We start from the raw sequence: 17,670 nt of genomic DNA, 5'->3' as shown, positions 1-17,670 counted from the left end.
CCCCTCTAATCTAATAGGCTACATTCAATAAAGTTAAACTGTTAATCTGATGTTCTCAAATATTCACAGGGTCAAAAGCAAAGGGGGAAAAAATCTAGTGTATATATTTTAAAAACTGAAAGCACTGAAGTATATAGAAACAAGTTCCTGAAACATCTTAGGGTTCAAGATCAACGTTCTTCCCTTTTTCAGTGTTACCTATAGTTGTTTCAAACCAAGGTAAATGAAAAAGAGATTAGAGGAAAACAAAGCAGATTTGAAATTAAGGGTCTACCATTTTGAGTCTTGGTCTCAGTTGGTCCATTAAAACAGGAAAAAGACTTGCTTTGGATGGGATGTAGATTTTGAAAATTAAAAGATGAAAGCTAAAGGTCATGTAAAGAAAAAATCTAGCATGTCACCCTGTATATAGCATTTTAGAAAGATGAGCAGTTAACAGATGCTGTTTTTATAAAGACATGAACTAATAAGTGTCTGCTTCCTTTATCACTAGTGCATCTTTTTCTAACATAGCCTTAATGCTATTTTTAAATTCATGTAAGTGTCAGAGTTAATGTGAATGTTTATAAACTTGAAAGTGGCACATACACACTCCCATCATTGAGCTTCCACTTAGTAGCAGAGTCAGATCCAGGAACAGAGGCAGGAATTAAATTTTATTTGAAAAAGAACACACTAATACTTCTAAAACATGTTTTAAAGGATCCTTGGAAATTTCATATCCATTCATTCTTTGGCCTAGAAATGTGAACTCCCATGCATAAGGGAGGAAGAGTACAAGCTCTGTAGTTAGAGGTTCAGCTGCAAAACAGATCTATCCCATTCCAGATGCATTTGACCACTAATCCTCAATTCACTTACTTGTGAACTGGGGATAACAGTTGGCTCACAGAATTTGAAAAGAGGATTATGAGATAGGTTAGCAAATTACTTGGATTCAATAAAAGATGGTTGTTGTTTTTTAGTTTGTGTACATAACAAATATATTAAAAATATGAGACCACCATATTTGTCATGGCATAGATAAAGAGGACAAATGAGACTGTATTTAAAATAAAACCTTTCAACTGAGAAATTTACAGATTTGATTAATTTAATATATGAAATATTGTTTTGGGAAGGATGGAGCAGTGTTTCTAAAGTGGCTGGGAAATACTCTGGTCCAATATAGACACGCTTACTGTAGATAGGCATTAGTAAATCAGGTTACACACTGGATTCCATTGCACAGTGTCAGTATATATTTGGATTGAAAATTGATACATTCATGACACAGAAAAGTTACAGACAGAATAAGAGGCTTACCCCCAAATTTATTCTATTCAGAAAACATTTAGATTTCTACATTTAATAAAATTTCAAATGTATAACCACATTGTCAAATGTACTTACACTGCTAATATCTCTGAAAGTATCCATTAGCTTTCAACATATCAGAAAGACAAAATGATACATAAATACTTTTTGGGAACTATGTATGATAAAATTAAAAAATGCTTTATATTAGCTCTTTAAAATTTTTATTTTGGCTTATTACTTCTAAAAATGGAGGGCATGATTCTCCAAGTCATAAAAGCGATTTGTTTTACTTTTATGGTTTCGTTGAATCCTGAGTCTTAATGACAGGGGTCAGCAAGTTTTTCTGTATTTTACGCTTTGTGAGACATATGGTCTCTGTTGCAACTATTCCACTTTGCCACTGCAGTGCAAAAGCAGCCATAGACAATATGTAAACAAATGAGTAGTTGTGTTCTAATAAGACTTTATACAGAAACACTGGAATTCGAATTACTTATTACTTTCCTGTGTTATGGAATATTCCTTGCATTTAAAAAAAAACATTAAGAAATATAAAAACTCGTTTTAGTTCATAGGCCTTTCACAAAAACAGATGCAGGCCAGATTTGGTCCATGGGTCATAGTTTGTCAACCCTTATATTGTAAGATCCATTAAAAATGATAAGTTTGACTGATCTTTATAGGCTAATTCAATATCTGAGACAATATCAAGAATTACAATGCTATGGCAACCTTTATTCAATTCACATAGAAAAGCATGCAGTATTAACATAAAATAGTATGATATCAATGTAAAATGTTCAGTGCACATTAGCTAAGCAAGTCACTAGCATATTAAACCATTTTTAAAAGCCTATATAGCTATACCAAACATGTTGAGAGCAAACTTTTTCAGACCCTAAATTATAAATTGTGCTTTAGCTCACCTATTCTCACCCTAACACTCTTCATTAAAAAAAATAATAAAATGTCCTACTTAGAAGATATTCCATTAGCCAACTGAAATGCCTTTTTCTTAAGAAAAACAGTGCAAGCAAGAATGCTACCATGCATAGAGTTTTTACAAAGAACAGTAACATGCAAACAACAACTTGATCATTCCAAAAAAGCTTCCCTGGCAGATCCACACGAGTGGATCAAGAACTTGTGAGTGCTTTTGCACCTGTCTATCTGGAACAATGAGGCTACCATGTTTAGGCTCCTCCAAACCCAACTGTTCCATGCCTTCTTTCCAAAGTAGGCTCAATTTTTGATTTTTCACTACACACAAAAAGATGAACAAAGGAAAGTTATCTGACATAAAACAAATATTTTCATATACAAATGTATTCTTTCATACTAGCAAAATGTTTTTACAAAAACTGAACAAAACACAATATTAAAAATGCATACACATAAAATCTAAAAAAAAAAAAGTAATTTAATATTGGTCTAAGGTTAGAGTGCTATTTCTCCATGATGGCCTTGCATAAAAGGCCACTACTAGACATAAATAAAATGGGGCAAAATAATGTCCACCCTAGGAAAACCTTTTAAAGAAACTCAAGTGTCATAAGCAGTGTGTAGACAACACAGTTTTATTTAAAAAATCCTAGTTCTGAAGATAACTGAGGCTCATTAATAGGCCATTGTATCTAATAGTTAAATCAAGATTCAAAACAAAATATACCCAAACCAGATACATATAATATTCATTTAAAAGAAACCTTCTGCCTACCTTCTGGTAAAAAATATTCCCATTTGAAAATGAAGAAATTCTTTAAAATGAACAAAAGTATTCTGGGTATAGGCTAATCTACCATTCTGACTTGACAGTTGACTAAAGATTACCAATTCAAAATTGTACAGAACTTTTATGAGAGGGAAAAAGGTAACTTTAAAAACTTGTATTCCTCTCTGGACAAAAACATAAATGGCCCCTTCCTAATGAGTCAACTTTTAGTTGCTTTTGATGGGCTAGCATTAGAAAGGCTGCTCTGGATTTTTCTTTTTGTTGATTGATTCGCATTTTTATTCTTCTTTTCAGGCACAAAAGAAGTAGACCAAGGAGACTGAAGGTGGTTAGGAAGACCATGCATCTCTGAGGACATCTTAAACAAAGATGACCCAAACCTTTGGTCTTCAAACAGCCTATGTGAACTGCTTAACAAAACACCCTGGGAAAACTCGGTTTGAAATAAACAGCTTGGGGGTTTGAGTTCATTAGTTCCTGAGTTAGAACTGGGATGGACCGAAAATTCTTCACTCATTTCTTGGTCAGATGGAGAGAGGAGGAAAAAAGAAGACGATTTCCATTCATTTCCATTTTCTAACTGATCAGAAGTTAGAGAACCTTTGGAAAGGTTTGGCTTAGTTCTTTCTTCCAATTTATCTGGTTCCTCAAGAAATTCACTGCCTTGAGATGACTTTGATAACCCATCCAAATCCACTGACTTAAAACCGTTATTACAAGGGCTCTTACTGTTGTCTGACTCAGACATCATTGAATCCAGCTCAGAGATTTTGTCAAGGTAAGCTGCGTCCATTGAGGCTTCGCTGGATGTTCTTGTCCGATTCATTTCAAAAGAGCGAATAGAATTCAACCTCTTAGATAAACATGAGCCCGATTTCTCACTCATTTTTGAAGAAATCTCTCCAACAGAATTTGCTATCGTGTTCCCCTCTGCGTTTTCAAAATCCAAGCTTTGGGCATAGCTTGTGGAACAACAATCCCAAAACCCAGTCTTTGGGGAAGTAAAACGTTCTGATTTCTTTTCATTTTCACTTTTATCATCTTCTGAAGAATCTTTATTACAAACATTTGTAGAATCACAAAAATCATCAAACACCAATTTTCTGAGATGGTTTGAGTGCTTTTTGGAACTTCCTGCTTTGGCCAGAGAGCTCTCTCTATTTTCTGGAGTACTGAGCTGAAGGCAACTAAGGGACAAAGGAGTGCAAGGAGCTGGAAGATCATAAAGTTCATCTTTGTAGGGTGTACTATCAGATGGCTTATTACCCCAATCTCCTTCCAAATAAGTATCCATACTGGCATCAGTTACACCTAACATTATTTCCACCTGTTTTTGATATAGGTCTTTGTTCTTAGAACAATTTAGTTCTGTTTTGCTGGTGCTTTCCTGCCGGGCAGAACTGTTAGAAGGCTGTGTCAGGTGGGAACTTGGGGTCGAAGAGCTAAGCTGCTTTCTGGCACCATCACCTTGATTTGTTGATGCCATATCCTCCTCGCTGCCTTTGCACCCCTTGCCATCTGTAGAAAGTGCTCTCTGGCAAATGGAATTCATAGCTTCCTTCTCTTCACTTGAATTTTTTAGCTGTGCAATTTGAGATTCTAGTTCCTCTATATACTTATCACTTCGTTCCAGGGCTTTCTTGAGGCGATTGGTTTCACGTTCATACTGTTCTACTTTGGACTGAAGAGCAGCTACTGTAAACCTTCCAAACCTGCAAGGAATGGAAGGACAGTTAGCCTTACTTTTCAAGCCTTTTCAAAGTTTAAGAGTGCCAATTGTCTCAGCCCATTCTAATTTCACACGTGATATTTCAGACCACTCAATGAAGAGGACAAAGCAATGCCAGATGTAGTTAAAAAAAAAAAAAAAAAAGGTTTTCCCCACTTATTTAACAATAAGCATATAATAATATGGCAAAGATTTAAAGAATACTTTTGTGGTCAAATCAGACTAGTGGTAGAAGAAGCAGAAACTCGCTGAAGATTTCCCTTCTAAGAACTAGCTCTATCAATTCATCTCATATATGCATGAAGAGTTATCCCCTAAAACAATGGCAAAGATTTATGATAACATTTGAACAGTGGTCCACATCTTGAAATATTTACATTCAATCATTTTCCTATCGTACAGCAGTGTTTTATAATACATTTCTTATACAATGTCACCTTGTCAAACATAAAATGCCAATTTGAAATTCAGAAATCCTAGCAGTCCCAGCAGGGATGGTTTTAAATACTTATTTGGATCCTTTCAATTATAGCCACCGTTGATCTGAAGCTTTTACTTGGCCTTTCTGAACACTGGGCTTTAACTCATTTCAGTTCTACTTATTTTTGGCATTTTACAATTATGTGAAACATCAATCTGATTTTCTCCAACTCTGAAATATAAAGTCAGTGCTTGTGGTTACAATATATTACGCATAAAAACATTTTCACACTTTCTGAAAAGGAATACTTTGGAGAGTAACTGAAAAAGAACACATCAAAAATTCACTCCTTTTACTTGGGCTTATCTTATTTTCAACTGCCTTAAGAATGGGTATTGATTGGGCCTTTGCCCGTTTGGCTCAGTGGATAGAGCATTGACCCTCAGACTGAAGGGTCCCAGGTTAGATTCTGGTCCAGGGCACATACCTCAATTGCAGGCTCAATGGCTCAATCCCCAGCCTGGTCAGGGCACCTGGGGGAGGCAACCAGTCGGTGTATCTCTCTCACATCGATGTTTCTTTCTTTCTCTCCCTCTCCCTTCCACTCTCTTTGGGAATCAATGGAAAAGATAGGAACTGATAAATTAATCCATGTAATTTATTTGTTTTCTGTCTCTCTCTTCCCCTTTAGAGTATAAGCTCCTGGAAAGCAATGGAAAAGTTAGGAAGTTATTTAATCCTCTGGTAAGGATTAAAAAAAGAAAAAAGAAAAGAAGAAGAATGGGTATTGGGTTCAGTCCAGTTTTGAGCACCTAGTATGGGCTAGTGATATATTTGGAGCCGAGGATACAAAAATCAATAGACTGTCCCACCTTAAGGGACATAAAATGTCTACCTTAAATTCCATCTGGCCACCAAGGAAAATTCTCTTAAAAAAAACCTGCTTCTATGAGTCAATAAACCTAAGCCTTATATTCTAACCCCATAAAAAAATAACTTTTCTCCACAAAAGCTATTTTCTTAATCATTGCTTTTATTAATTATATATTGAACCATGAAGAATTCAGGGGTCGTCTCCTTGGAGGAAGATACTTAAGAAGGTGACTTTTTACAAATGTTTTTATCTATGGGTTTATCTTCCATCCCCCCCATAATAAAAATAATAACAATGAATAAAATGTATGAAGTATTTAAAAAAAACATAAAAGAGAAGAAACCAATAGTAACTGCACCCCTTAGAGTCACTACTACATGCTCTATCACGTCCTCCTACACTGGCTCAATTCTCTCTCCAGTTTACCTTTGATATGATCCTGGCTCTTGTCATCAAGGGAAAAAAGCAGGGGCAAAGGTAAATATAGATTCATAAAATCGCAAGGTTAAAAAGGGCCTTAAAAGACTTGTTGCTGAATATTGATCTACACACTGCAATTAACTGAACTCTCAGAAAGAGCATACTCCCTTCAACCTCTAAAAAGAAAAGCAAAAAAACATAGGTATAACGAAAACAAAAGCAACTAAAATAACAAGCCTCCCTGTTTTAAAGACCAAGCTTACCATGATGAGTATTTGATAAAATGAAAGTGTTTCCTTCTTTTTGTAAAAAAAATTTTGGTTTATAAATGTTGTATTTGACAAAGCTGTAGTTTCTGTAAGGTAATTTAAAGAAGTGAACAAAGATCTTTAATGCCTTCAGCAACAATGTGAGTTCTTGACTGTAAATACTCTGGCATAATAAAATAATCTACGTATTTTTAAATGGAAAAATTGTATAGGATGTTTATTTAATGCACACAGCAAAGTGACAGCTTTAAATTTGTCTGCCAAGATAAAATTTCTTTTTTCTTAAGTGTAATTTTTATGATAAAGTTATCCTCAGATGAAAAATATCAAACGATTTAAAATCAAATATTGTTACTAAATAGTGTCTGTTATGAAAGGGATGTCCTTGGGAACTCAGAGGCTTATACTGACAAATAAGGAACATTTCTCAAAATATCAGAAGCTTCTTATTCCAGGTTTTGTTTGACATTTTCACACATAATGTCATTGTAAGATGCTATATTTGCACCTATATGTGGTTTTTTAAATTAATTAATTATTTTTGAGAGAGAGGAAGGGAGGGGAAGTGAGGGAGGGAGAGAAAAAGAGAAATATTAATTTGTTGTTCTACTTATTTATGCATTCATTGGTTGATTCTTGTATGTGCCCTGACTGGGGATCGAACTTGCAACCTTGGTGTATCTGGACGACACTCTGACCAACTAAGCTACCTGGCCAGAGCTGCCCCCACAAGTTTTTAAAAGAAGTTAAAAAATGGTTCTGAGTTGAGTCAAAATGATAGCCCTAACCATATTTTTTGTTACTTCTAAAAGAAAGCTGAAGTGCCATGAGAACAAACAACAAAGGCCAGCAAGGGAGCACGCACATGAGAAGAACAAGCAAGCAGAAGTCACTGATGGAGCTGACTGTTTTCTAAAAGGTCATTGCCCTCAATTCCATTTCAATACGTTACAATCTATAATACCTGGAGTGATCAGACCATTTTACCATGTTACTGAGGGACCTATGCTGATGGACAAATGAACAGAAATGCATAATGAAAGCCATGGAACTGATAAATTAACCTATGTAATTTACTTGTTTTCTGTCTCTCTCTTCCCCATTAGAATCCAGGGAAGCAAGGAGTTTGACCATCTTCTATTTACTGCTAGATCCCTAGAACAGTTCCCGGTATATAGCAATTCTTCATTAAATATTTCTTGAATGGATGTTATTTTATTATTTTAAGACACATCAATGTCTTACATCAAGATAGGGCCAACACCACAGGATAAGCCGAAGGTCCTTAGGCCTCTTTTACATGTAAGATTTATGAGTCACCATATTACTAACCTAATGTTTCATACATATGACTGCTGTTTTTTTCACCGACACCAAGAAAAGCAACAAAGCATGGCATATAACAGTATAGCTTTTTTTTTCTTCCCACTACAGGCTTGCCGTTCTACAATGCTCCATCCAAAAAAAACCTCCCACTTTCACCTTAGCTAAACAGATGAGACTTTTGACATAGGCTTTAGAGATTTTTAGCTTACCCTAGATACCTATATTAATTTGGCAAAGAGCAATTTACTTGATCACATAGAAATAACAATTAGGAATGCATATATGTTGCTAAACTTCCAAGGAAGAAAACAATGAGGATAAGAGCTTATTTACCTTTGGGTTTTAATACTCTCTTATTCACAGTAATTCCAGATATTTCCAGAGTACATCTCATTAAATGAATCAATGCCAAGGCAAGCCGGAGGGATTTCTAACATCATTTACCATACTTCCTTTTCCTGAGCAAATTTCAAAATGGAGTATTTTCATAAACATTCCATTAGAGACCAAAAGGCTTTGATTTTCAAAGTAGCAGTGATGGCCAAAGGCTTCATTATGTTAGAGAAAACATCGTAGAGCAGAATGGGAACTGCAACTGATATCGGAAGTGTGTTCTGCTAGAATCCAGGAGAAGCTCAAAGGATTTCTCATCTTGCAATGCTAACTGATGTGTACGTACGTTTTGGTTGAGGGCTCCCCTTGTCCAAAAAGCTACAGAAATATAAGATTATTCCTGTAGCTACTGGAAAAGAAATTAAAGTCCTACTGGTTTCACCTTTGAGGTATTATAACTATTTCAAGGGCACCTCCAACAAAGAAAAGTTCCCATGACCACATTTACTTATAGACCATCATACAGGAGGAACAGGTTATGTTTGAAGGAGGTCAGAAGAAAACAAATGTAGTAAAAGAACAAATGCCAGAATTTATTTTCCCTCTCTAGTTCTCAAAGGCATCCCCAACAAAAGGAAAATACAGCAAGCACAGCTGGTACTGAGACCACCAAACTTTAGAAACATCATCTTGAGGGACAAAGAGGACACTGGCAAAGTGAGCTACCTGCCTCCCATTCTGCTTCGATTTTATATCTTTTCCTCACTTGCTAGCTAAAGCAACTGTGAAACAAAGTGAAAGAAACCTTTGGTTCTGGACCAGCTTTGTGATCTAGCCTGATAGATTTTCAATGCTGATGTCCTTGCTGTACACGGTTCTGATCTGCACAAATTTCAGCTGGCACAGGTTAATTAAATAACATCAGTCACTTAACAACATGGTTCAAATTAAAGTAAAATTTTCACTGCTAGCTTTCAGTTTACAAAACACCAATAAATAGCAGATGTGTATTATAATAAGTGACCAATCAGATCACTGTTTTCAAAGTCTGAAAGTGACTGGTCACTGATCTGATAATCAGTTCACACACAAACAGCAAATCATGTAGTTGTGCTGCTACATGACATTTTACAGAAATGGATAATCAAAAGACAGAATTAGCCTACAAAGTTGAAGGAGCAGCAAAGAAATGAAAGGTGATTTAATACTAGAAGTGAAATTAGAATCAAATGTAAATGTAAGTATAGAAGAATAGGTGATCATGGGAATGTTGAACCTGTCACCATTCGAGAGCCTCTAGATATGCTCGAGGAACTTGGGAGAGGCAAACTTATTGACATAAGTGAGAATATCGGTTGTGATGAAAAGAATAAAGATGTCTAGAGGAAGTAACAGGCTAGCAAAAACCTTCACATTAAAGCAAAATGGAAATATTTCATGACATTGAAAGCACAAAGGATTAAGTGATAGAAGCTGATGCAAACTTAGGAGTAGGACAGTTCGTTAAGGTGTTAGAAAAGGAGTAGGACAGTTCGTTAAGGTGTTAGAAAAGATGCTTCATATATAAGTTATTCCATAAGGTGGCAAGCACTATTGATTATTCTCTGTAAGTTTTTTACAAAGAAATAAACATTACTTACTAAATATTAGTTTTATTATTTTTTTCATTTCCATGTACATTTATAAATAATAATAAGAGATGTAATGTTTTGACAAAAATTGTTAAAGGTTATAGAACAATGAGATTTTCCCCATTATTATTGCTTTGCGTGGTTTTAGCTTGAAATACCATTTTTATGGTCTTTTATAAGGATGTAAAGTGAGGATTAACAATATCATGTATATGTGCTGCCAAAGCAAGCACAGGATTACCTAAAGTAATGGCTAGTATGTGAGAAAACCCAGTAAAGTTATGTAACTCTCAAATATTTTTTTAAAGAATTGCCACACTTACCCTAAGAAAGAATGACCCATTCACAGAGTGGGATTTTATTGTAGAGTTGCCTGTCTACATAGCTGTAGATGTCTAGCTTCTCATTCCCTGACTTTCAGAGATATTAGAAAAGCATGTTCTTTATTTTAAACATGGAAGACAAGTAGAGTTTCATAGGGAAAGGAAATTTCCACTGTTCCTTTCACTTTCCTAAGAATTTTCTCCTAAAGTATAATCCACCAGTTAGAGATTCCTTAAATGTACCAACTCGTCTTTTTAATTATACCTGACTTAAGTGAGTAGCTTGTAAAATGAGCTCTTCAGGACAGAAGTGGGAAGGAAAGGGAGAGGTCCCAGTGCTATGCTCTGCCTTGTGCATTGTGCACAGGGTGAACAGGGGGGGCATGTTTTAGGAAAAGAGGACAGAGAGGACCAGGACTGTAGGGAGCTCAAAACTGTATTTGGTGGTGGAGGCATTTCTCTCTCACCTGAATCCAAAGAGTTGTTTGTACATTATCCGCATCTATTTCATCCTTACGCATGTGCTGGAGAAGGGGGGCATCTCTCTTTAAACTACTAGGAAACTTTAAGAAGTGGCCTATACATTTTTACCCACTGCTGACCTATATGACTTGCCAGAGTTTCTTCAAGATGGTTTTCTCTTTTCAAATTAAGAATTCAGTTATAAAAATGCTACATTTCAAGAGAATTTTTAAATCATAAATATACTGTCTATGACCAATCCTAGTCACATAAGTTGGTTCCACAAAAATATCTATATATATAAAAGCCTAAGCGACCAAATGACCGGTCGCTATAATGCACATTGACCACCAGGGGGCAGATGCTCAACACAGAAGCTGTCCCCTGGTGGTCAGTGTGCTCCCACAGTGGGAATGCAGCTTAGCTGACCGAGCTGTCCCTGCGGCCCAACGTCCCTATGGCGCACCAGCCCGGCGACAGCCACTCACTTCCTAGTAGTCCTGTAGGTCCAATCCCTCCCTCCACCACCCCCCCCCCCCCGCGGCTCCCTCAGGATAGGCACCAGAGACAGGGCTCACGGCCGGTGCTCGCCTCTTCTGACTGGGCGCAAGCCCATGGCAGGCACAGCGGGGCCGGGATAAGCTGGAGCGGCAGGCAGGAGTGGCAGGAGGCATTGTACTGCCAGTTTCGGACCAATCCCTGCAGGCCACGCTGAGGGACCCCACCTGTGCACGAATTCATGCACTGGGTCTTTAGTCCTATCTAATAAAAGAGTAATATGCAAATTAACCACCACTCTGCTACACCCACAAGCCACGCCCACCAGCCAATCAGGAGCAAGTATGCAAATTAACCCAACCAAGATGGTAGCGGCCATGGAGAGAGCAGGAGGCTTGGGTTTCCCCGGTAATGGAGGAAGCCAAGCTTTCCGCCTGCCCTGGCGGGCCCAGGCCTCCACTCAAGGCTACAAAGTTTCAATTATAGAAGATAAATAAATCCCAACAAAAATGGCAGCAGCCACGGAGCTGGAGAGAGCAGGAAGCTTGAGTTGCCCCCGGTGATGGAGGAAGCCAAGCTTTCCGCACACCCTGGCCGGCCTAGGCCTCCACTCAAGGCTACAAAGTTTCAATTACAGAAGATAAATAAATCCCAACAAAAGTGGCCGCGGCCACGGAGCAAGGAGGAGGCTTGGTTCTGCTCAAGGCTACAAAGTTTCAATTATAGAAGATAAATAAATCCCAGATACCAGGGCCTCCACTTGGGTCGCTAGGGTGCGTGGCTGGCCTGCAAACCACCACAGGACTCTCGCCCAGGTTGCCCCATGCCCCAAGGGAACCCCCACCCTGATCCGGGACACTCTTCAGGGCAAACCAGCTGGCCCCCACCCATGCACCAGGCCTCTAGCCTATCTAATAAAAGAATTATATGCAAATTGACCATCACTCCAACACACAAGATGGCTGCCCCCATGTGGTCAAAGATGGCTGCCCCCATGTGGACACAAGATGGCCACCACAAGATGAAGGGCAGTTGGGAGGGAACAGGCCTGCAAGGGAGGGCAGTTGTGGGCGATCAGGCCAGCAAGGGAGGGCAGTTGGGAGGGATCAGGCCTACAAGGGAGGGCAATTGGGGGTGATCAAGCCTGCAGGGGAGGGCAGTTGGGGGTGACCAGGCCTGCAGGGGAGGGCAGTTGGGGGTGACCAGGCCTGCAGGGGAGGGCAGTTAGGGGCAAACAGGCTGGCAGGGGAGCAGTTAGGCGTCAATCAGGCTGGCAGGGGAGTGGTTAGGGGGTGATCAGGCTGGCAGGCAGAAGCAGTTAAGGGCAATCAGGAAGGAAGGCAGGCGAGCAGTTGGGAGCCAGCAATCCTGGATTGTGAGAGGGATGTCCGACTGCCCGGGCAGTCGGACATCCCTCGAGGGGCCCCAGATTGGAGAGGGTGCAAGCTGGGCTGAGGGACACCCCCCCGTGCACGAATTTCGTGCACCGGGCCTCTAGTATTAAATAATATGAGGCATACTGAAAGAGAACAGGAAGACATTCTTACAGTCTTCCCTCCTGAAGATACAAGACAAAATTTTTATCCCCTGGCCTATAAAAAAAAAAAGGAAAGTGAACTTTTGCGATGGAACCAAGAGTATGTGTGAAGATAAATCTTTAACAGCAGTGAGGCAACTATTGACAGTGATGATGACAGTAACAATAGCAGCAGCCACAACTTATTGAATGTTTACTTACATCAAGTACATTGCCATATGCTTGACATATATCTTACTTAATTTAATCATCATGTTAACTTTATAAAGCAAAATCTGCTCTTATTTAAAAAAATATTTTTCATTGATTTCAGAGAGGAAGGGAGAGAGACAGAGACATCAAGAAGGAGAGAGAATCATTGATCAGCTGCTTCCCACACACCCCCTAATGGGGATCGAGCGCTCAACCCAGGCTTGTGCCCTTACTGGGAATGGAAGCATGACCTCCTGGTTTATAGGTTGACGCTCAACCACTGAGCCACACCAACTAGGCAAAATCTGTTATTTTAAAGATGAGAAATAAGAAGTTTTAAAGGTTGTCTCTTGTTCAAGATTATGCAGTATGAACATGAGATCCTTTCTTAAGTAATATCAGTACCTATTTATACTGTGGAATAGTGTAGAATGCAAGCTAGGTTTACTGAGCACAAAGTCTGTTTAAACAGTCAAGGGACTAGCATTGTTGTGATATTTATTAATACATACATTTGCTAAGAGAAACATGGAGAGAAAATTAAAAAAACAAACACCAAGATGTGGGAAAACAAGATATGAATACACAAAATGGATATTTATCAAACACCAAGTAGTATGTTTTAGACACAAGCTCAAGAGTATTTTAAAACTTCCAAAGATCATTTTTCAAGGTAAAGTAGCCTTGCAGGAAACTATAGACCAGACAGATCATTCTGGCAAATGCCAACCAAAGAGAGTGTCTGTTTTAACCAGAGACATGAAAGCTAAATTTGAACCAGAACTATGAACCAAAAGCTCTATTTTTAGTGTACTAAATATAAAAAGTATATATGATCATCTTGTCTAACTCATGCACAAATCAGCAGGCACCTTCAACTAAAAGGAAACAATGCTACTTATGTGAAATAAGGAAAAATTTAAATACAAAATTTTAGTGCTTAAACATCACATAGGTACTTGTTTTAGGGCCTAATATTGAGGAATTAAAAAAATACAAGCTATGTTATGTTGCATCTTGGTTTATTCACAAAATATAAAGTGCTTCAATAGTTAAAAGAATTTTAAAAGCCACAATTTCCTCCTTAAAGACAAAGGTCACATGGAAAATGGAACTAGAAAAGAATTGAGGCCCTTGGAGACATTCTTCTTCTACCTCCCAAAAATTCTATTTAAAAATTAAGGTAGAGCCTAGCTGGTGTGGCACAGTGGTTGAGTGTTGATCCCATAATCCAAGAGATTACTGGTTCAATTCCCCGCCAGGGCACATGCCTGGGTTGCAGGCTCCATCCCCACTAGAGGGTGCAGAGGAGGCAGCTGATTGACGTTTCTCTCTTTGATGTTTCTATCTCTCTATCCCTCTCCCTTCCTCTCTCTCAAATCAATAAAAACATATTTTTAAAAAATTAAGGTAGAATTTGCTTTATAGCAAATGGAGAGCAGAGTTTAAAAATAGCTCATATTATTAACACAATTTTAAGGAAAGATTTGTGTGTGTGTGTGTGTGTGTGTGTGTGTGTGTGTGTGTGTGTGTATTTTATTAAACTAATTAGGCATTTGTGGTAAAAAATTATAGTGTTGAAAATTCTGGCTGAGATATGTAGAAATTCTTAACAGAAACAACTGGAGTGTTGGGCAGCATATGTAAATTGAAGAGGAAAAGATTCCCCTTTGGGGTAAATCTCCAAAAAGAGCTGACCCATATATACACACTCACTGCCTATGAGGGTGGATTACTCTTTCACTATGGAATAAATTTCATTCTATTTGATAAATATATATCATTACAATTCCATGCAGAAATGCCCTAATTTTCTGCCCAAGAAGATCAGCCTTGAAGTTTACATGACATCAGTGGGAATACTAATCATTCATGGAAGGAGAAAACTTTAAGATATGCTATTTCATATTTTTTTATAATTCTAAGATGAATACTTTTTCTCAAAATACAAATATCCTTAACAACATAATATTAATATTATAAAAGAGTACAACTATTGTTGAATGAAAAAAGCAAACTTTAAAATCTCTGGACTAATAACTATGTATACATTTTTCCCTATAGTTAAATCAATCTCTCTCAGCATGAGGAACAATCTGAAACAAAATAAAACAAAACAAAAAACTGTGATCCAGGCATCCTGTAATTATTACTGAGATGACAGTTATTGAGGACTAAGGTATGCCAAGGGGCTATGAGGAAGGAAAACAAAAGGAGAAGAAAACATTACCCTTGTTCTCCTGCAGTTCATAATCTTTCTGACAAGCTTATTGCTTAGTCATTAGCATGCATTGCAGGCTCCTAAAATATCTTATCAATACAATAAAGACAAGTTGACAGAAAACTGCAGTAACTGTCCATCCCCAATTAGCTGAATATCCAGAGAAGGGCCCCTCAGGCGGCTGAGGGGCCTGAGCACACCTGGCTGTCACAGTCTGGCCCCAGGGTATCATCAGGCTCCCCTGACAGTCTACAAGTTCCCCTTCCGGGAAAACCAAAGGGCAAGCAGAATCACTCATTGGATCAGGCTGGGGTCAAATACCAGGAATCATGGTTTGTCAGAGCAGAATCATGAGAAACAAAAAAGGCCAGCATAGGTCAAGAAGGGAGAAAAGCCACGGCCAGCAAGACCAGAAGTGCTGCTGAAAAAAACAAGAGCCAGGAGTAGTGACAGTGATACAAGCATGTCTTAAAACACAGTTTAGGAAGAACAGACCTGTGAACTGGAATGGGCCATAGCTTGGAGTCAGCATGGACACAGGTAAGTGCAGGAAAACCTGGTTCAAGAAAGGAGACTCAGACAAGAAACCTTATCTAGGAGCCAGGCGAGCTCTAAGGTTGCCTCCTCTTTTCCCTTTGTAACTCCCACTCTTTAGTACAGTCCGCAGGCGTCCTCAAACTACAGCCCGCGGGCCACATGCGGGTGTTTTTGCCATTTTGTTTTTTTTACTTCAAAATAAGATATGTGCAGTGTGCATAGGAATTTGTTCATAGTTTTTTTTTAAACTATAGTCCGGCCCTCCAATGGTCTGAGGAACAGTGAACTGGCCCCCTGTTTAAAAAGTTTGAGGACCCCTGGTACAGTGTATGAAAATTTCAGGAAATCCTTCTGCTCTCCTCATGTGGAGAAAATGCCAGAAATCTGATTCCCTGCCCTCTTAAACCCTTCATACTTTAACTTTCAAGAAAGCTCAAAATCTTAATTCTTGGTCAGTTCCCTCCAGGTAGCAATATAGAGTATTAGAATATAAGGACGCCTTCCCTTTGCCAGGACCCAGAGAAGATACATGCATGCACACACCTGTAATATAAATATGTACACGTACACACACACACACACACACACACACACACACACACACACACAGATGCATTTTTAAAAATGTCTTAGCTCCAAGGAGCTGATAGATTAACTGGGTGTTACAGTCATGGAACTGGTCAGTATACAATGTGATCTTTAAAGCAATACAATAGAAGAACAATGGGAAGAACATGAGGAAAGTGTTTCCTCTGTCTAAGGAAATCATTGAGGGCCTTACAGATCTCAAAGGATGGGTAGGAAATAACCAGGCAGAATAAAAAGGAGAAGCTAATGGGGAGGACCAGGGAAGGCTAAGGAAAAGGCATGAGCAAATGTACAAAGACATGTCACCACATGGCAAGTCTGGGGCCAGTGAGAAATTCAGCATGGCCAAAGCAGAGTACAGGAAGGGGGAGGCAGGAGAGGAGACTAGAAGGCTAAGCTGAGGACATACAGTTAAGGATTCTCACATAGTATACTAAGAAATTCGGGTTTTAATTTGTGGGCAATTAGGAATCACCAAAGTTTATTAAGCAGGGGAGTGAGATAATCAAATTTATATTCTAGAATTCAGGCAACAATAAAGCAGATGCTCAAGTGTTCAGAGTGGAAAAGAAGAGCAAGCAGTAGGAAGGTTGTTAAAATGGGCAAAGCAAGCCCGGCCAGCATGGCTCAGTGGTTGAGTGTCCACCTATTAACCAGGAAGTCACGGTTTGATTCCAGGTCAGGGAAACTGGAGTTTTTACCTTAGGCAAGCAGATGAGTAGTAAAGTGATTAAGGAGAATAGGAACAAAGCAAGAGGATAAACAGTCTTGGGTGCAATGGATGACGGGTACAATTATTTATACACACACACACCTCTACCAGTTCTTTGTGCTACATATTATGCCAAAGATATAAAATAATTTCTTTTAATCCTTGCAATATCAAATTATCCAATTTTACATAAAGAAAATGATGGCTCCAAGAGTTTAAATAATTTATCAAATGTTATTTATCTATTCATTTAATTACTCAACAAATATTTATCAGGTGCCTTTCAAGCGCTGGGGTTTTACAAGGGAAGGAGTTGGCAGCTAGGTGCTTACCCTGTGGAGCTTAAAACTTAGAATGGAGGAGGCAGACAACAAACAGGCCAAGCAATTAAATGAACAAGATAATTTCAGACAGTGATAAGAACGAAGAAGACAATAAACAATACTATAACACTGGTTGAGCATTAATCATGGGCTCTAAGTGCATTTCAAGTTTAAATTCATTTAACTCTCGTTATAACTAGGAAGTTACTATCCCCATTTCACAGAAGATAAAAACTTAAGTCC

The 17,670-nt window shown here is 38.4% G+C and overlaps 1 protein-coding gene across 1 annotated transcript in view; it reads right to left on the bottom strand.

The window, feature by feature from the left end:
- Positions 1 to 558: 558 nt before the first annotated feature.
- Positions 559 to 17,670, bottom strand: part of OBI1 (ORC ubiquitin ligase 1) — a 42,157-nt gene continuing 25,045 nt past the window's right edge. The window contains exon 6 of the mRNA XM_079778504.1: positions 559 to 4,743. Coding sequence (XP_079634630.1) covers positions 3,231 to 4,743 — 1,513 coding nt within the window. The 3' untranslated portion in view covers positions 559 to 3,230. The remainder of the gene's footprint in view (positions 4,744 to 17,670) is intronic.

This window comes from Cnephaeus nilssonii (genome assembly GCF_951640355.1).
Source record: "Cnephaeus nilssonii genome assembly, chromosome: 8".
NCBI lineage: Eukaryota > Metazoa > Chordata > Mammalia > Chiroptera > Vespertilionidae > Cnephaeus > Cnephaeus nilssonii.
The sequence above is the reverse complement of the archived record's forward strand: the minus strand, read 5'-3'. Positions and strand labels throughout refer to the sequence as shown.